The 20,294-nt window shown below is 33.2% G+C and overlaps 4 protein-coding genes and 1 pseudogene across 7 annotated transcripts; 4 read left to right on the top strand and 1 right to left on the bottom strand.

Annotated features, from left to right (window-relative positions):
• The first annotated feature begins 727 nt into the window (after positions 1 to 727).
• On the top strand, positions 728 to 3,491 carry LOC111311332 (U-box domain-containing protein 30 pseudogene; annotated as a pseudogene). Its single transcript, XR_016345805.1, has one exon. The product of XR_016345805.1 is annotated as a U-box domain-containing protein 30 pseudogene (transcript).
• A 1,424-nt stretch (positions 3,492 to 4,915) lies between these two features.
• On the top strand, positions 4,916 to 9,441 carry LOC111312533 (uncharacterized). 2 transcript variants are annotated; one of them, XM_022912884.2, is made up of 3 exons: positions 4,916 to 5,705; positions 6,420 to 6,607; positions 8,341 to 9,441. In XM_022912884.2, the coding sequence occupies exons 1-3, from the start codon at positions 5,030 to 5,032 to the stop codon at positions 8,869 to 8,871; spliced, it is 1,395 nt and encodes a 464-aa protein (XP_022768619.1). In that variant the 5' UTR covers positions 4,916 to 5,029; the 3' UTR covers positions 8,872 to 9,441. The 2 variants fall into 2 exon arrangements, with proteins under 2 accessions (XP_022768619.1, XP_022768618.1); XM_022912883.2 differs by having other exon boundaries at positions 4,939 to 5,705; positions 8,338 to 9,441.
• A 526-nt stretch (positions 9,442 to 9,967) lies between these two features.
• Positions 9,968 to 12,935, top strand: LOC111312534 (protein PHLOEM PROTEIN 2-LIKE A10-like). Of its 2 annotated transcripts, none has more exons than XM_022912888.2 (2): positions 9,968 to 10,250; positions 10,448 to 12,935. In XM_022912888.2, exon 2 carries the CDS (start codon positions 10,470 to 10,472, stop codon positions 11,715 to 11,717), a length of 1,248 nt encoding a protein of 415 aa, XP_022768623.2. In that variant the 5' UTR covers positions 9,968 to 10,250; positions 10,448 to 10,469; the 3' UTR covers positions 11,718 to 12,935. The 2 variants fall into 2 exon arrangements, with proteins under 2 accessions (XP_022768623.2, XP_022768622.2); XM_022912887.2 differs by having other exon boundaries at positions 9,968 to 10,261.
• A 630-nt stretch (positions 12,936 to 13,565) lies between these two features.
• Positions 13,566 to 14,195, bottom strand: LOC111312535 (phytosulfokines-like). Its single transcript, XM_022912889.2, has 2 exons — positions 14,035 to 14,195; positions 13,566 to 13,876 (listed from the first exon to the last, which is right to left on the bottom strand). The coding sequence occupies exons 1-2, from the start codon at positions 14,134 to 14,136 to the stop codon at positions 13,751 to 13,753; spliced, it is 228 nt and encodes a 75-aa protein (XP_022768624.1). The 5' UTR covers positions 14,137 to 14,195; the 3' UTR covers positions 13,566 to 13,750.
• Positions 14,196 to 18,032: 3,837 nt separating this feature from the next.
• On the top strand, positions 18,033 to 18,686 carry LOC149520573 (uncharacterized). Its single transcript, XM_089766422.1, has one exon. It carries the CDS (start codon positions 18,137 to 18,139, stop codon positions 18,491 to 18,493), a length of 357 nt encoding a protein of 118 aa, XP_089622548.1. The 5' UTR covers positions 18,033 to 18,136; the 3' UTR covers positions 18,494 to 18,686.
• The last annotated feature ends 1,608 nt before the right edge of the window (positions 18,687 to 20,294 follow it).

Below are 20,294 nucleotides of genomic sequence, written 5' to 3'. Positions count from 1 at the left end.
AAAAATTATTACATTATAATTCGTATTAATATATTAAATATAAAATATATTTTTAAAATTTTAGTTAAATTCATATGTGAGTATTTTTAAAATTTTCATATAATTTTAATATTTTTTTAATGTTATCTCTATATCTTGTTGTCATGTTGTTTTTCAAACTATCATATCTAAATTTAATAGATTTATTTGGCATTGAATTAAAAAAAAAAAAGAAGAAGTTATTTGAATTTTGAAAATGTTATTTGATGTTCGGGGACAGTAATGTAATTTTAAGGTAACATCACGATCTGATTGGTCAACTTAGGTTGTATCTTGTGAATTATGGAACTTGGAAACAAAAGGACGTGATGTGGGGTCTCACCGTAGTAATTATTCACCTCGGCGACATCATTTGCCCTTTTTTGGGCCGTGAGACTGAGGTTGCGTCCTTGGCAGCCTAGGACCCATCAGTCCGTCAAATTTAAAAAGCAAAACTTTTTGTTCAAAACTCAAGGCAAAATGTAAGAAATTGAAAATCTTTAAAAAAATAATAATAAAATAAACGGGTGAAACAGGATATAGCGGTGTATAAAGATATGAATGCACGTGTGATGCACAGTCACCATAGGTAAAATTCACTCCCTACAGCCGGTCAATCGCCGGTAATCTTTCTTTTTCCAAGAAATATAAAAATATAAATAATTTTAAAACTTCAAAAAAACCAAAATTTAATATTTATTTTCTTGCCATGCCCAAAAGAAGAGCGGGGGTAGAGAATACTGTGCAGAAGGCAGAGTTTTTTTTTTTTTGGTTGTTTTCATTTGTAGAAAAGTTCTTGTTGTCCTTCTATAACTAGGCATTGTTAAATTCTCCCATTTCTTTCATATCTTTATTGCCAAAAATCTCGTCCTTTTTCTTTTTTCCTATACAAATTTGACGTCTTTGTTTCACCTTTGAATGTTCTTTACCACTTTCTTCTTTTTAGTTGATCTGGGTCTGGGATTGTGATGATTTCACTTTTTTTTGAAGAGTCTTGAAGAGGGAGGGTATTTGAGTAGTAGTAGTAAAGAGCTTTGGTATTAGGGAAGAAGATTGCATTTTTTTTGTCATCATTCTTTGATGATGATGATGATGGTATTAGTGAAGAATACGAAGGAGGAGGTTACTGCTTTTGACCAAAGAAAGAGATCAGATAAAGCAGCAAAGAACAATGAAAAGCAAAAGAATGGGGAAGAAAAGATGTACCCTTTGTTGGCATTCTGACTTCTGATTTGCCAATGAAAGAGAAAGGACGAGAAATAGAGATAAAACAAAACTCCTGCCTTTATCAGTAGTCTTACTCTTGCTTCTCTTTTTTTCCTCTCTTTCAATTTTTCTCTCCCGCACGCTTCTTGCTTCCTGGATGTGATATGTGTTCCTCAAGGCTAGTTTTTTTGTAAACTAGCTCTCGTTGTTTTCTTTGGGAAAAAAACAAAGAGAAGGCTCTTTGTTAGATTCTCTCATTACAATTAGCATTTGCAAAAGGGTATTAAAAAATGCCAATGTACCAACCATCTAGTCGAAGAGAATCTGACATGAAGCTTGATAGCCAAGTTCTAGATCTAGAAACGGCTGTAAAAGATGGCATTTTGGGAGGCGGTTGTGGAGTAATATCCACTGGTTTTGTTTCAGACAAATTGGATCTGAAGATAATGATTGAAGAGCTTGAGTCCACGGATGTGCCAACGGTTTTCATATGTCCAATTTCTTTGGAGCCAATGGAAGACCCGGTGACTCTTTGTACTGGCCAAACCTATGAGAGATCCAACATTCTTAAATGGTTCTCTTTAGGCCATTACACTTGTCCCACCACGATGCAAGAGCTTTGGGATTATTCAGTGACTCCGAACAAGACACTTCAGCAGCTAATTTATGGTTGGTTTTCTCAGAAGTACTTGGCTATGAAGAAGAGGTCAGAGGATGTGCAAGGAAGGGTCAAAGAGATTTTGGAGAATTTGAAGACAGTTAAGGGTCAAGCTAGAATTCAAGCTCTTAAGGAGCTTAGACAAGTGGTTCAAGCTCATGGGACAGCTAAGAAGATTGTTGTGGAAAATGGAGGCGTTGGTTTGATTTCATCTTTGCTAGGTCCTTTTACAACTCATGCTGTTGGGTCAGAGGTAATTGGAGTTCTTGTGAGCTTGAGTCTTGATTTAAATTCCAAGTCTGATTTGTTGCAGCCTGCTAAAATATCTTTAATGGTGGATATTTTAAATGAAGGGTCGTTTGAGACCAAGATTAACTGTACGAGGTTGATTGGAATGTTGATGGAAGTGAATGATTTTGCGTCAGAAAGTGTTGCAAGTTTGAGTCTTTTAGTTGGGTTGTTGAGATTAGTAAAAGATAAGAAGCACCCAAATGGGGTATTGGCTGGATTGACTTTGCTCAAGACAATCTGTTCTCATGCATCAGTTAGGAACTCATTTGTCAATGTTGGGGCAGTTCCTCAATTGGTTGAGTTGGTGCCTGGTTTGAATAATGAGTGTTTGGAATTAGTCCTTTATATATTAGAGCTTTTGTCAAGTATTCCAGAAGGAAGATTGGCTTTGAAAGATTGTCCGAATACCATACCGAATGTGGTGAAACTATTGATGAAAGCTTCAGAAACCTGTACTCAGCTTGCATTGTCCATATTGTGGACCATTTGCAAGTTTGCACCGGAGGAATGTGCTTCACTTGCTGTGGATGAAGGTCTGGCTGCAAAGCTACTTCTAGTTATACAGAGTGGTTACAATCCTGTTTTGAAGCAACGGTCAACAGAGTTGTTGAAATTGTGTAGCCTAAATTACACGGCTACCATCTTTATTTCCAAGTGTAAGCTTACAAGAACAATTCAATGAAGGAAAATAGCAGCTTGTTGATATACAGGACTTTCTCGTCTTGTCCAATATTAAAAATGGGGCTGACGAGCTTCCGGTTTAGTAGAACTCATAATGAGGTCAATCGGGGTTTCTGAGGTACCCTTTGCTCTCTTGTGAATACTAAAGAATTTCCATTATATTATTGTTTCACATCAAGTACCAGCATAATGTGGATTTGAGCTAATTGGAAGTTGTGTAGTTACCAATCCACTGCCCTTAAGGTCATGTTTCTGCCGATATTGTCCAATAATTCCCAGCAAGGTTGTGATTCAATCTGTTTGTCACTGATTCTTTGTTGTTTCAATCCACAAGAGAGAAATGTAACTGTAAGCTCATGTAATGGGCCGAGTAGGAATTGGGAAGTGGTGATTGAGGGACATGATATGAGGGGATTCCTGTTGGCATTTGTGTCATTTATAATTGTACTTAGTTTTTGTTGGTAGACCTGTCTCACTGATCCCTTGATTTCCTTCATCTCTGTAAGGTTTTGAGAAAGCTTACATTTATACCTTGGTTGAAAGAGTTATTTTGGGTCTTAAATCTCAACTTTGTAGGATTTGTAAACCCTCTGGATTGCTATCATATAAAACATGTACAACCTCTTTGTTTCCTTTACATGGTTAACAATTTGAATTGCTCAATTCAATCTGCCTAAGTTGAAACATGCTTCTGTCTACATAAAACTCATCTTTTTCTAAAGGATTTTGATTTTAAGATTGTTAAGCAAATTTGAGAGCGTTCCCCCAAAATTTCAAGATAAAAGGTGGTCAAGGGGTACCATGTCTTTACTTTTTAGAAAGAAAATCTGGTGGACTCTTCTCATCATTCAATCAAACTGTAAGCTGTGGCTTGAAGGAGAGTCTTTTGCTGAAAAGAAGTTTCTCTGCAGGTAGCACTGGTAATTGCTGCAAGCATGCGAGTCTCCAACGTCCAACTAGCATACCTAAACTTCAGGTTTTAGCATGGAAGCTGGATCTTCGGTGGAGCAAATGAGTCAAGTCAAGAACAACCTTACATAGTTTCTCCAACATCAAGAAACCATACTGTTTGGAAGGATCTTCAACTTCGAGGATACTTTAAAATATATGGTTGGAGATCATGCACACATAAACATTCGAATGATTAGATCCTGGTTTCCAAGGGGCTGAGGGCCCTGAATTCCACTTATGTTGTCATGAATGCATTCACAGTCATACCCCTTTGCCATTCAAAAGAAACACATTTGTGCGGGTGGGAAAAGGAGGGAAATCTTGTCTACCTAAAAAGTAGAGCTAGCTGGGAGCCTTTGGCCGCATTGGCATCAACTCAAACAACTTGCCAAGTCTAAACTAGAATCTGGTCAAATGCAGTGTTCCCCTTCGAATAGGGACTTGGGACTGGGAGTGTGCTATTTATTATTCATTAAAAGATCTCTCACACTTTTTATGTTCTGGACCGTGCTACCCATCCATGCCGCTTCGTTCCCAAAAAAAAAAGTTAAATCATGATCTTGGTTGGAGTTATAATCCTGGCTGTGCCATGTTCTTAGAGTCTGAGCTCAAACCGGGCCCGGTCTTTTAAGTCCACATTTCGATTGAGAACAAGCCGAAAGTGGCTGATTGTCTTTAGAGTTGACCAACTTGCATAATAAATGTTAACGCCTCCCAGCTATTTCGAACTGATTTTACATCAAAGCTTGTGAAATTCAAACCGTCAACTTTTTCCAGGAGATAGTGAGAAAAAGGAAACCCAAAGCCCACCAGCATCCTGAGCTTCAAGCCCAGAATAAAAGCAAAGTCCATCTTCCTGAGTAAAAACAATTTTGGATTTTGGAGACATTTTTGAGAAAGAATATGGAAAGTCAAAAGAGACAAACAAACTACAAAAGGAAAAAGAAATCTGTACCTAAAAACAGGACCAGCGACAGCAGTAAACGAAAAACAGTGGCAAGCCCTTTATCTTACGTGGCAATAACCTTTAGGACATAAATCCAGACCGCATCTGTGCTTAAGGTGGTCCGAACCCATATGATTGCCCCACTCTTACAAGAAAATCACAAATAAAAGCAATTCGTTTTTAAACCCCCAAGCTTTGTATCCATCACTTTCTCTCCCACCCAAAAATCCAAAAAGCAAAAAACTAAAAACTATAAAATAAGAAGGAAAAAAAAAACAATGTCATGGTTAGGTCGGTCGCTGGCGAACTCGCTTCGTCTCGACGACGGTGACAATGAATCAGCTTCTTCAGGGGATGAAGAAAACGACGTCGTAACACACGAGTCTCAATCATCGCCTCCTCCAAGGCACAAGATTCAAAACGAAGAAACCAAGGTGGAACAACAGTCATTGTCCCCCGAACAAGTAGCTGAACTCCAATCGCGTGGCGTTAAAGAAGACCTAACCGAACTCAAACAAACCCTAACACGCCAACTCTGGGGAGTCGCTTCCTTTCTCGCTCCGCCACCTCCTCCCTCGTCTCATTCTTCGGCGCAATTCAATGGCCAATCAAATAATCGATCGTTCTCTAATTTGAATCAATCTGAGCCGTCGGATCAATCTTTCTCCGGGGACGAAGAGCATCCGTCTGATTCTGCGGCGGCTGCGGGGATTATGGACGATTTAACTGAGATCGGTGGAAGGTTATCGAAGATGGCATCTGATTATTTTCCGTTTGGATCGGGGGAAAATGAGGACCAAAACGAGATGGAAAATGAAAATGACGAGGAGGAGGAGGATCAGGAGTTCAATGCGGTTGGGATAACGGATGAGGTATTGGCGTTTGCGAGGAACATCGCGCATCACCCAGAAACGTGGCTGGATTTCCCTCTTGATCCAGATGAGGACTTGGATGGTAAGTTTATATATTTTAATTATTCATTATTAATTTGATCTCATTGCATGGTACTATAATTTGGGTGTTTATTTATATGCTCTGCCATGGAATTCTTGCTATTAAGTTCAATTGTTTAAAGTTCAACTGATCAAAAAGTTATATATTGTTTGAATTTTAATTAAACACTGAATAGTTTGAATTCAGATCTTTACTCTTATGTAAAATTGCCAAATTTATGCTACCATTATTTTCTTAGTTTATTATCTAAGCCATTGAATCTGTTGTTGAAAGTCTTTGACAATGTCGGATCATAAAATAACGGAGTTCGTTGTTATTAAAGTAAATTTAGTTAATAACCTAAGTGTCAGCCCCTGAAGTTCCTGCCTTTGACATTATTGAATTGAAGTTTGAACCATTGCATAAATGTATGCTTCTCTCATCAAGTGATTGGGCCGAAACTTATTTTTCTGTTTGCAATTTTGATCAAGATCCACCTTCTATGTTTGAATTTTAGATGCAGGAGAATGCTTTATATTATCCTTGCTCAATCTAACACATTCTTCATGTATTCTTTGCCTCTTTGGCTAGTTAATTTTGATTTACAAGCTTCAACTCTAGTTGTAATTTCTGAGATTTCATTTTGATTATTTTTATGATATATGATGTCTAGATTTACAAAAATGACAATCAGTGCATTTCTGATTTTTGGTTTCCTTTGTTTCCTTGTTTTAGATTTTGACATGTCAGTTACCCAACGAGAGCATTCTATGGCTATTGAACATCTTGCTCCGAGACTGGCAGCTCTGAGAATTGAGCTTTGTCCTTGCCATATAAGTGACAGTTACTTCTGGAAAGTTTATTTTGTTCTTCTGCATCCGAGACTTAACAAGAATGATGCAGAGATGCTGTCCACACCTCAGGTCAGTTACTTCTCATAGAAACAACTTCATCAGTGGCCCAAGTATCTTTTTACTTTGTGAAGCTTCTTAATTATTTTCTCTCACAGAAAGGTATTATGTAATGGGTTTTGAATATATTGAGTCCTTATTGAGTGTTCAATTTAATATCCATTTCTTTTTTCTTGTTTCATTTTTCATGGCTCGGGTTACAATTTACGTTTTAAACTTTAATCTCAAGTTGTTATACTTCTGTTAATCCAGGAATAAAAAGTATTGCAAAATCTGATGATTAATTGATATTTCCTTTGAGTTTTTGAGATATTCATTCTTGCGCATTGCCCTTGCATCAACCCTCTAATAAGACATCCATTTTTAGAGTTGTACACTATTTAATTTATTCCCATGGATTCACAATTATCATTTACATGTACATAATAGGTAATATTAGGTGTCCATCATTTTGTATGCTAGTTTACCAATTCACCGTAAGGTCCATCGTGTATTTTCTTGTCTAGATTAATCAAGCAACCTTTAATGGCTTGGTTTCCATGGTTCCTAAGTCATATCTGATGTGCTGACGATGTCAGACAAGAGTTTTATTCTTTCCTTTTTTTAAAAGAAAAAATTATTTTCTCCACTTTGTCAACAAGGTTATGCTTACAAATCCGTCTATCAAATTGTTTTTCTTGGATTATTCATGAATTCTTAATTGTAGCTTAACCTGCTATATGCTCAATACAATAACATTTTCATATAGTTTCATGGAAGTGATGTTATGGTTTATCAAAGTTGTGATTGAGATTTGTTTTCCATAAGGTGGCGTTTGGTATCTTTTGCAAGATCACCATGGTAATATAATTATTGGGGTGATTTTATTACCAAAGTGATTTTAACACTCGTAATTTGAAATCATTTTGTTTGGTTAACAATGATTAATTCTTAGGAATTAAAGATTGCTATATTTGGCATTACTAAAAACCAAACATTATCTTGTGTAAAAATACGAAAATAACCATGCATATTGTCATTGTTACATAAATTAATATTTTTATGGTTGTTTATAAATAATAATTTGTAAAATATTAGTAATAGTTATTTATTTTATAATAAAATATAATTAAATTAATAAACATATTTATTGATAAGCAAATTGATTTTTATAATACTATAAATTATGTAAAAAATATTTGAATTAGAAAATAAAACCAATATATTAAATTCATAATAAAAGAAAAATAAAAAAACATTATATATAAAATAGTAAAAAATAAAAAATGCGTAATTAATTTTAAACTTGTTATAATGAATATTAGTTTAAAAATATAAAATAATTACAATTTTAAGTAGCAACAAATTTGTAATTCACATATGAAATGGGTAAATTGACTATTATTAATTTTATATATCACTTCACTTCGATAATAAAAGTTTTTCACCCTTTCGTATGGAAATTATATCACCCTCCAAGACAGTGATCTAATCGCTCTGGGTGATCCAACATGGTCCAAGATCACCGCTACGTGGGATCACCAAGTGCATACCAAATATAGTGATCTAATCACCATGTGTTGATTACCATGATTTTTGAAGTGATTACCATGATTTTTGAAGTGATTACCCCGTACCAAATGCTATCTAAGTGTACTCTTCATGAGATACCTTATGTACTTGTTTTTCCACCCTTGATGTTGGACAAGTTCCTGCAGTACAAGATTGTTGATTAATTCTATTGGTGGTTCATCCATTACTAGCAGGTAGTGGAAGCCAGAGCATTGTGGATGAAGGAGCTTCAAAAGCAAACAAAGCCTGAAACTAATTGGTATGGAAGCACTTCCCGCATAGTAGACAGCTCTAGTATCGCGCTGGAAGATCTTATTCCTTCCCAATCCAGTTATTTTGCCTTTGAGACGATGTCACCTAGGACCTATGTTTCTGAACCTGCATCTAGCATCACAACAGATTATGAGACTGAGAAGCATCTGATTGAAAGTAATGAGATGCCATTTGTAGACAAGTCTGTTATTGAAGAAAAACCGGTGTCCAACACTGAGGATAGGGATTGTCTGGTTGGTTCATCCTCAAAAATATTGATTCCAAATTTTGAAGATGATGAGATCGATTGGCCAGAAGATGATGATTCTGTATTTGGCGGTTACAGTGGGGCTGCAATTTTTGTGGAGAATGAAGAAGATATTTCTTTTAGTGATCTTGAGGATATTGATGATAGTAGTACTCCCACGAAATCTAAGATTGTTTCAAAAGTATTTGAAACTTCTAAAACATAAGCCCTATGATTGGATTCAGCTTGGTGTAAGCTCTGCTGGTTCGACCAAAGATGGAAAAACGAAAGGTCCTTTGATTTGATGTAAAACCTGGGATTATGGACACCAACATCATCATGGTTGCAGGGGCAACAGTTGCAGGTGGTGAAGGTGTCTCGGGAGCTTGTTTGTATACGGTGAGTGATCAATCAATTGTTAATAGAGTGATTATTGTCCAAGGATTGTAACTCAAACGATATAGCGATTTCCCAGGGTGGGAAAACTACGCTATGTCAGAAAGGACGACTGCCTGTGTCGATAGAAAATGTACACGGAGTTTAAGTTGAAATGAGAATAGTAGCATTGAGAACAAGTTTGTGATTTGTACAGAAAATCTGTAGTTAAAGGTTCCATTTTTAGAACTTGAAGTTTGCCCTTAGATACAGGAGATATTTTTTAAATCTTTCTGCTAACAGTTATGTAATAAGATGAGATCATGATTCATGAGATTCGATTCTCATATTTGCTATTGTATAATATATGAATTCTCTATGTAATTAGATCGGTGGAAGGATCATGTGCTTTTTTATTCAATTCTGAGCAAAGAAATATTAATATTTGAAATCTGGTTTCTTTTTTTTTTTTTTTTTATGCATGATTATAAAATAAATTATTTCCTTTTTTTTATGTATGATTATAAAATAAATTAATTAATTCGCTTGAAAAATGCTCAAGTTGACTTCTTATCTTTTATGATCTTTTATAAACTAATCGAATCAAACGCAACTCGTTATATATATATATATATATATATATATATATATATATATATATATATATCATACTTGACCTAACACATTCATAATAAATGCATAGTCTGGATTAGAGAAACTTATCTATTTCTAATTATTATCAATAATATTATAACGAAATCTAAATTGTAGAGTAGAATAAATCATTTACAAAAAATTCACAGAGATTTATTATGATCTATCAAAGTTAGAGAAACTCAAAAAACAATTTAGGAATATTTATATCCTTGTCATACCAATTATTAAATTCCCAAAACCATATAAAAACGAAAAGCAAGTTGTTAGCTGTTAGCTGTTAGCAAACGCAATGCTGATGCAGCGTCGTTTTATAAAGAACCCCGCCTTTTGGGAAAATCAAACCACAGAAACAGAAAGAGATTCTCTCTGGACCTGAAAAAACTGGAACCAAAAAAAAAAGGAAAAAGGAAAAAAAAAAAAAACGCAATTGCTCTTTCCTTTCTTCCTTTCTCTTCCCCCTCTGCAACCAGGTTCGTCTTCTCACCATCCTTCTGCAAATCCATTTTCTCCTTCAAGGCGAGAAAAAAAAAAAAGAAGAGGAATTCTTGCAATTCAAAACCAATTTCAAAAAGGGTATTACACAAGTAACCTCCTATATCTAGTCTCTTTTAATATCTGCTCTTAAAATTCTCTTATCTATTTTTACTTTTAAAAGAAACCCCAGATTTCTCTTCCTGTGAAAGCTTATCTAAAACCCATCAATTTTCTGGGCTTAATTAGCGCTTCTTTCTTTTTAGTATTTGATAAGCCCCGGGTTCCGTTTCTTGTAGCTCTACCGTTTTGTTTCAGTCAATGGATTTGCAATTGGTAAACAAGGCGCTGACTTTTTCACGTAGGAAGAAAAAATGGCTTATTTTGTTAGCTATGTGTGGAGTCTCTGGTTATGGGGTTTACAAGGTGTATAATTTGCCCTCTGTGGTGAAGAAGAGAAAGAGGTTTTTCAAGCTCTTTGGAGCCCTGATTTCGTTAGCTGAATTGGTCTCAGAATCCGCGGAGACGATCAATGTTGTCTCCAAGGACTTGAGGGAGTTTTTGCAATCTGAATCTGATCAAGTTCCTAATAGTTTGAAGCAAATTTCAAAGATTGTGAGATCAGAGGATTTTTCCCAATCTTTTATTAGCGTTACTGAGGCTTTAACAGTTGGAGTTTTAAGAGGGTATAAGTTAGAATCAGGGGATGAGAATGAATTGGAAACGGTTTCGGAGAATTCCAGCTTTACTGATAGGGTGTTGGATAGGGTTTTCTCTAATGCTGGGACTGGTTTTGTATCTGTTGTGGTTGGTAGCTTTGCTAGGAACCTGGTTCTGGGGTTTTACTCAAGTGGTGGAGAAATTGGGGGGTTGAGTGGGAATGATGTGTCATCTGATGTGCCTAAATGGGTTAATGTGCTTTATGACGATAAGTGCAAAGAGCTAATGGCTGATTGCATACAAAGATTTGTAAGCACAGCTATTGCAGTTTATCTTGACAAGACAATGGACATTAATACTTATGATGAAATGTTTGCTGGGATGACCAATCCAAAGCATCAAAAAAATGTGAGGGACATTTTAGTTTCTGTTTGTAATGGTGCTGTGGCAACGCTGGTGAGAACATCACATCAAGTGTTGACAAGTTCAAACTCGGGTTCTACTTGTTCAGTTCTTGATCAGAGTGAGGATGCCAGTGGAATGAGAGATGGTTTCAATAAAGAAGTATCTGTACAAGGAGTGAAAGAAGGGAGCTCATTTGATGGGATTCAGAATAATGGGTGGGTTTATAAGGTCTCATCCACATGGGCAGTTCCCAGCAATAGGAAGTTTGTGCTTGATGTGACTGGGAGGGTGACCGTTGAAACAATAAGGTCTATAGTGGAGTTTCTATTATGGAAGCTTTCAGAGGGTTTGAAAAGAAGCATTCATATTGTCCATGAGAAGGTTGTGGAAAGGGGACTAGATGTTATCAGATATGTTGGCGCGAAGTCTTCCGTTATTGTCACCATTTGTCTTGCTCTGTACTTACATATCCTGGGTGGTAGTAGGGTTCTTTTGCCTGCTTGAACGAGTTTGTACCTTTTTTCATGGAAATACAAAGAAATCTTACCAAAGTTGCTTATATCAGAAGGCCTTGTATGCATATTTCTCCCCTGCAAATAAAATTTATAACTAAGGTGTTGTAGTTCGTTTTTCTTATTGATCTTAGCTTTAAGAAATACTAGCTTCCTTGAAATTTATTATCATTATTCAAATGTATACTCAATATTCTCACTGCTGTATAACAGAATTAGTGGTATTTGTTGTTCCACAAAAATCCGATCCTGGTAAGAAACATAGAATTCCAATATTTGTGTCAATTTTTTGGCCATTGTTATTAACAGCTTGTATCATTCAGCATCATATCACACTTTTGGAAGTGTGTTTTTTCTGAGTAGGAGGGGATGACTTTGCTGGTTGGTGCCTTGATATTTATTCCATAGGAGCATCAGTTCTGTCTGGCAAAGAAAGTTTTTCTGATCCCGCAACATGATTCGACACAATGACTGGATTATGAATTTATGATGGAGATAATAATCAATTATCTCAAAAAATCAAGGGATTGGTCGATCTTAATCACAAAATGTGACAGAAAGACCATTCATAGCAACCACACCCCATGAATGGAGGGGACTTATTCACAACCCTTCAGCCTAGTCTATTTTTCAGTCTGCATTTTTCCTTGTTGATATAAGTCTCTGTGCATATACGTAGAGCTTGTTTTTAGTGAGAAATTGCTAGAGACTGAACTCTGCTTTCATTGATAACAAATTACTCCTAAAAGATTTGTCTTTGGCTTCTATGATCTAATATTAATACTATTTTTCTCAAGTTGATAGGGATGAATCTGGAAATTGCGAGTGAGACAATCATCCACATTTCTGATTCTCAGAGGAAACGGAATTATTCAAAAGCAGCAATGATTGATAATTCGGTGCCATTCAAATTTCAGATGCTGAAACTTTTGAGAATGAAAGTGGGTATGGACTATGCAGTCTGGATAGTGGGCTCCTCTTAGGAAAATTACCAGGTGCAAAACTGCCTGCCATTAAATTGAGTGAACTGACTTTCGAGGTCAACCAATGCCATAATATTTGTTTTGAAACTTCCTCGCCGGACCTGTACTTTCATCTTTAGTCTCCCATTCATTTCCAATTAAAATGTAAAGCAGAATTATTCCACAACAACTGATCTTAGTATAAACTATGATCCTTTATTATAATAAGAATATCTTTTTATTGGACCTGTTAAGATCTATATTTACATAACGTCTAAGAATAAAACCAAACGGGATAATCTAGTTGGTAGGAAGAACCATACTTCGATCCTTAGCATTTGAGAAATAAAATCTTAAATACATAAAACCGATAAAAAGAAATGTATTCTTAAAAATGTTCACAGAACGGATTATATTCAAACAAAATTTGATGGTATTCATCTCACTTATGATTGTTAAACATGCATTTACGACATCATCTTAATGTATATCAGATTAAATTTAATGAGGAAAATGACTAATTTTTAACAGCAGCATACGCTTCGATAATACATGTAAAGGGTGTGAAATTGTCATAGCCGTGTTTGACCCTCAGCCTGTCTGTTGCCAATTATCTCTTCTTTTGGAGTTGACTGGAAATTTCATACGTTACATACATGTGTGAATTGTGCCGCAAATAGTCCTAATATTTTAAGAGAATCTCCATTGTTTTCAGTGACTGTTTTTGACCAAAATTAAGAGTGAGCAATTTTTCCTTGTCTTAATCTCCATTTAAGAGAATCTTCATTGGCTGTTTGGCTCATCTGTATTCTTTTCATTTGAAAGGTTTTTCAAACTTGTTCAAACATTTTCTTTAGCATCAAATATGGGCATGGACATGAGAAAAAAAAACATTGAATTATCCATTAAAAATCTAGATCAATGCAAAACCATACCGACTGTGAAACTAAACTAGCTAAGCCATCTACTCAATCAAGCCAACATGAACAGGAAACATAATTTATTTATGGTTTGAGGCTATAATTGAACCATTTTTTCATTATCTCCTACAACAATTTCAACTTCATGGCTTGTGATGCTGAGTATAAATATAATCCACATGAGCAGCAAGGGTTCTTCTCATCAAGCACTCATCTTTGCCTACTCCTTCACAGTTCTCATCAACATCAACTTTCTCTGCCTCAAATCCCTGCATGAACAAAAACCAATTAATATCCTTATCCACAATTCAATATCAATAAAATATATATATAAACTTGTAGAGGAAATCTTCATTTAGGAACAAAAGAAACCAAAGACTTGGGTTTGGTAAGAAGGATAGAAAGAAGGTAAAGACATGACACATACCTTGTGTTGGGTTAAGGGTAAAGCAGGCTCGGGCCGAGCAGCATAACTCAGCATAAAATTGAGAAGAAGGGCAGCAATGAAAAAGGTGGAGAGCTTAGACATTGTTTTGGATTCCGGATATAATTTTCGGAGGTGCAGGGTAAGAGGTACAAAGAGTATCAATTTATAGAGGAAACAGAAGAGAGAGAGAAAGAGTAGAAGTGATTAGGTAGGGTTGAATTTGGGTGGACTTTAGGCAATTAAATGTCAATTCTACCCCAACCAGTTAATTTCTGACATGCGTTGATATGCTTCGTTACTTGTAAAACTTGACTTGAGCGGATCTGTTTGCCATTAAGTATAATTGTGAATTTCGTTTTGGCATTGAACGATTGGTATGCTTTAATTATATTAAAATAAGATATATTTAATAATAAATGTTTATATTAAATTTTGTATTAGATAAAATCGATTATTTTTGTTAGTTTTGATTTATTTTGATAAATTTTGATAAAATAGCATAATTCAATCGATATATAAATATAAAATATATTTTATAAAATTTAATTTATTTCTTGTTATTTAATTATTTTTAATATAATAAAAATAAAATTAATTGATAAAATAATTATTAAAGGTTGAGTTTTGTTATTTTAATTTTTTTATATTTTATTTTTTAAAATCAAAATTTATAAAAAAAAAATTTTCAAAAAAATAATTATACTTTTTTATAAAGTTTAACAATCATAAAGTCTTCGTTATTTTTTTATCTCTTTATTTTTATCTTAATAATTATATGAAAAATACATATTTAAATATTATCTGATCAAATTAAATGTTTAAAAATATTATGAAAATTTATGATATTATTTCTTATACTTTTAAACTTATTTATTTGATTTTTGAATATATTATATATATATTTTATAGATTATTAATAATATTATAATATATAATTTTATATATATTTATAAATATATTTGTATTAAACAAAAATATCAAAAATAATATATCAAAATAATTAATATCAATATATATCATATTTTAAAAAAATTAAAACATTATTCGATACGATATTAATAACTTTATTTTTAAGACCCAAAAAGGCAATGGCACCAACAGTGATCTTCATCTCAAATTCTCAATGTACCTATTCAAATTAGCAATTGAATGGAATTGATTATTAAGATTTTAACATGGAATAATTCTTTGAATTTAAATTTTAATTCAATTGATTGATTCATTATTTTTAAAATAAAATATTTAATAAATTTAAAGTTTGAAATTTAATATATGCATTTATTTTTCAATAACGACTTTTTTTAATAAAAAATAAAATAATTATTGTTTTTCTAATATGTTAAGATTAAGTGATTTGATTGCCTTAGAAAAACAAAAGAAATCTGGGAGTGGGGATTTTGCAATTTGATAGTGTTGTATTCAGAGCAAGAAATTAATTAATGGCATTTAGTAGCTGGAATATCTTGTAATCCAGGCTTGACCGCGTAGGATTCTGAAACATCTGGAATAGCAATGACAAAAAACGGCTACCCTCCTTTTTGAAGCCATTAAAAACGTTTCCCGTTTTGACAATTCCAAATTTGTTAGCTCATTTACAGAGCCGAAACGATTGAAGGAACAGGTAATGGACCAGCAGCTTCATCACATTATGATGAGCCCATTGAAGGTAGGAATCCAGACCCAACATCAAGGTAGCTCAACGCAACCCCATCTGTTTAAACCGCTTGGCCGAGAGCATAGCCCAATTGTTGTGCTTACTGCTATAGCGGTTTCCATGCAGTAGTACATAATCATTATCAAGCCTCAATTATGGTTTGATCACTGGTTTGGGACCTGCATTTTGTGCCAAAATCTTGTTTATGTGACAATTTATTGCAAATGGATTCACAGGTTTTGTTCCAAACTAACTTTTACTGAAAAAAGATGAATTTTTTTGCATAATGTTTCGAATCGTAAATTTTTTTTGGGTACTTGAATCAATTTCCAATCCAACAATAATTTCAAACAAATCTTTTTTTTTTAATAAAAAATTAGAGATAACCTTTAAAAGTGCATTCCCAGATGTGATGCATTCATTTATTATTTATTCTTTGATATGGAAAAGCCAGTATAAAGATTCAACTCACCTTCATGATAATAATTAATGCTACCAATGCCTGAATGGTCATCATCAATTCATTATTCCTACAACATTTTCCTACTCTATTTTAATTCATATATATATATCAGCATCAACTCTTCAAGCAATAAGTTCCCACCGACTGCCATCAATAATTCATTTCGCTCTATCTATTCATGCATACAGTGCACAAAGCACGTTCCATTGTTCCACATAATAAATTTTGTCCTACACTTGTTGCTCGATTAAATTCTCATATAACAACTACCACTATTTACAATTCTTTTGCTCGGTTATATTTTACATTCCCAAATTAATTTTAAATATCCATAAAGATCGATCAATGGTAAAATTTATCAATGTAAATAATTTATTTATCGATTTTTTTGTTATTTAATTTAATTAATTCATAAAATCATTCTTAAAAAATAAAATTTAATATTTATAATTTTTTATTTTCAAACTGTATTCTTCTTTGTACCAAAATATACATAATTTTGTAAAATAGAATACATTTTGCCCATACTAAAAGATTGAATTTAAGATTTTAACTAAGAACCCTTTTTTCATGCTTTAACTATACAATTAATCTCGGTCTCTCTCCAAACCTAAAGTTAATTTGTTAATTGCTAGATAGGTTAAGCAAAAGGGTGGGTCAGCCAAGTGGGGTAAACTATGATTAGCCTCACTTTCACCTTTGGGTCTCATCATTATCCTTCATTTTACTATTACGTTCTTAGTCTATACTTGAACAATAATTACATGCATTGCCCAAGTTCTATCCATAAGATATGTGATGGGGTTTGCCTTTTGTTATTGTTTTAAGCTTGCTTCACAATGTATCAATGCTTTCACAAATTTGCCCCTCAAAATTCTCCCCTTTGCCATTCTTTATTATTTGATTTATCGCTGTCATAGGTCTCCAATGATTACATAGGAAAACTTGAATATTTAAGACCTCAAATTATAAAAATATCCTTAATTTGATAAGATATATGCTAAGGTTACATGATATTTGACAAAACATTTCATATTATTTTATAAAAAGAATCATAATTTAAAAATAAAAAAATAACTAAATAAATCAATTGAATTAAAACATTTCGTACTTTGTATTTAAAGTTTTAGGCATCCCGGTGACTCAGTATCTGGTGCCAAACTGCCAATCATTAGTACTGAAATTCACAAAGAATCTTTAGGCACTTCTATCCATTATTTAGTAAAATTAAAATATGACCAGATGATTTATATATAATGAGCAGTATTTCTAAAACTATGTATACCCATGACGTTGTTGTCCGTGACATTATATTTCTGGTTCTAATTTTACAAAATCATCATAAATATAACACTAAAATTTACTAAGAAAAAAAAAATAAAAATATTGAAATTGCTTCTTAAGGTTAATATCAAAAATAAAATTTAAAGTATAATAAAATATTTAATATACTAATTGAATTATAAATTTATAAATTAATATAATATTTATTCTTAACGTATTTAATTTAAATAATAATAAATAATAAATAATCTTTCAAATATCATATTAATTAATAAATTTAAAATTTTATATTAAATATTTCACTATATCTTTAGATTCTTCCATTATATTAAAAAAAACAAATAATGTGAAAGGAAATGTGATTGTCTACCATTCCGGCTTGGGACACAACACTGTGCATGCGGGGGCAGGGGCGGGCCCTTCTCTACATATATTGAGATGATTGGGGTGCCATGGGATAGGGTTAATGTTTTTTTTTTTTTTTTGTTTTCTAATGTCAACTTGCTAATTTGGAAAACACCCTTGTAATTTCACAATGGATTAAGGGCATATGTCAAGAATTAGACTTGTTGTAATCATAATGAAACAACAGCAATAATTCAAGTCTCATAAGAGCTAAAGGGGCATCCTGAACTTCAGCCAAACCTCTCTCTCTCTCTTTCTGTGTCTAGCTACTTCAAGACTTTCATTATACCAAATTCATGGCAGCCACTACCTCCGGTACAAGTAGCTGCAGCTCTGGTTTCTTCAACCTTCGATCAAATAACGTCGAGCCTAGGATGGTCCGGCCCTCATCATCCACCCATGGGTCACCGGCTGCTGTGTGCGGAAAGCTTGATGGTGTTGCAATGTGGTTCATCAATGGTGTTGCAACTGCATTCTTTGCATCACTAGAACGATGTTCTTGCATCCGTATAGCCACGGAAGACGACGGTGACGAAGCCAACGACGTGCCTTTGATTCATAGTGATGGGAACCTGATGCATGATGTTGGAACTACTAGCCGGAGGAGGACAGGGAAAGGGAAGAAAGGAGGAGTAGCGTTTCTTGAAGGCTGAAGGGTTGGAAATATTTTTGTTTATTTATTTGGTAAGTTAAATATGATGAAGTTTCTCAGATTTGTGAAAGTTTTAATGGAATTATGGCTGTTGGGGAGGATTTGACAATGGTAAAACTGCGAAAGAGTTAAATATATTTACTTTTGTTTGAATTTCCGATGAATATGAAATGGAAAATAAGAAAATTTCTTCCTCTTATGCTTTAAACATTTTTATTCAATGTGATCAATTAATTCTTCAATCTTCTAATTTTTTTACAATACATTTTCAGGTCAATTATTCAGAACTCAGATTGTTTATAATTACATAAATAATTTGCAAGTGGCTAAAAAATTTTGCTGGAAAACTGATAAATTTTTATTAATTATTCCTCCAAGAAAATGGAAGGTTCTTAATTTTTTTTTTCATTAATTCATAAGGTTAGATCTTCCTTAAGCACATGTTACTTGCCAAATCATGACATGAAAGTATTCTGATTCTTCTAAATAATTCCACTTTCTCACTTATACTCACAACCAGCCTGGGTATTTAAAATTTTTTTTTTTAAAGAATTTGATAGAAGCTTCATTGCAACTTGCAAGCAAATCCGATGTATGATTATAAAAAATCAAATACTTTAACATTCAAAACCAGAAATTGGCTTTGGTTGTATGTTATTAATGCTTATGATAATTTTCCTCGTTGAATTTTTTGCTATTTGGTAGTGCTTAACATACGTATATATAGTATATCTTTTCCTCTTATGAATGGAACTCAATACTTCAGATACTACACTCAGATTGATCCACATTTTCATTACTTTTTCATCCTACTGAAAGAATGCTCAGCTGATATTTATTTTCGTAGAAAAATACAGAGTAAATATTAACTAAGGGTGGTGCTTTAAATATTCAAAAACGATTTTTGATTAGATTTAATAATTTAAAATATGATATAATAATATGATATAAATTTGATATAAAAAATATAAAATTTATATGATTTAAAATTTTAAAAATAATTATATATGAACTTAATAAAACAAAAAAAATTATATTTTTATATAAATAATTTTTATTTAAAATATAACATATAATACAAAAATTTTAATATTTTATATTATATAAATACATGAATTATCGTGTGTATATATAATGAATAATTTACATTATATAAACACATGAATCATCAAATGTGTTTATATATATATAAAATATGAACGATTTTGAATGATGTTGACATTTTGGGTATAATTATCATAACGTTGTTTGTTGGAACTGTTGGGCAAAATTTCTTTTGCTTTTTTTTTTTTAATCCCTTTTCTACCAACCTATTCAGGAATCCAAAGCTTGTTTCTTTATAACAGCAAAATTCGCATTTTTTTTTTCATTCCCCTTTCACCCCTATTATTTTTATTTTTATTTTTAATCTGCTTTGAACCTTTAAATTATATTTATTTGATTAAAAAAATTAAAAACATAAAGTTTTTTAACTCACAACTTTCAAACATTAATTCTAATATATTGCCAATTGAACCAAAAGTTCATTCCACCCCTCCTAGCAGACTGCCATTGAACCAGAAGGCCTAACAGCAGCATTAAAAAAAAAAAAAAAAGGGAATTTGAGCCAACCAAGAGGAAGGGACTTGCCCCTTATCTTTAAATCACAACTCCTTGGATTTATGCCACCATAACAACTCTCGAGAAATTAAAAGGAGAGGTTTCATTTTTCATGGTGAGGGGTCAAATCAAACCCCACCAAATACCGTTCCCTAATCGTTTTTAATCTTCAATTTAGCTTTAACTTGATCATTATCTTTGAT

The sequence above is a fragment of the Durio zibethinus genome, chromosome 1 (genome assembly GCF_047325235.1).
Source record: "Durio zibethinus cultivar Kanyao isolate XHJ-2024 chromosome 1, ASM4732523v1, whole genome shotgun sequence".
Taxonomy (NCBI): Eukaryota; Viridiplantae; Streptophyta; class Magnoliopsida; order Malvales; family Malvaceae; genus Durio; species Durio zibethinus.
Note: the sequence above shows the minus strand (reverse complement) of the source record. Positions and strands in the feature narration are given on the sequence as shown.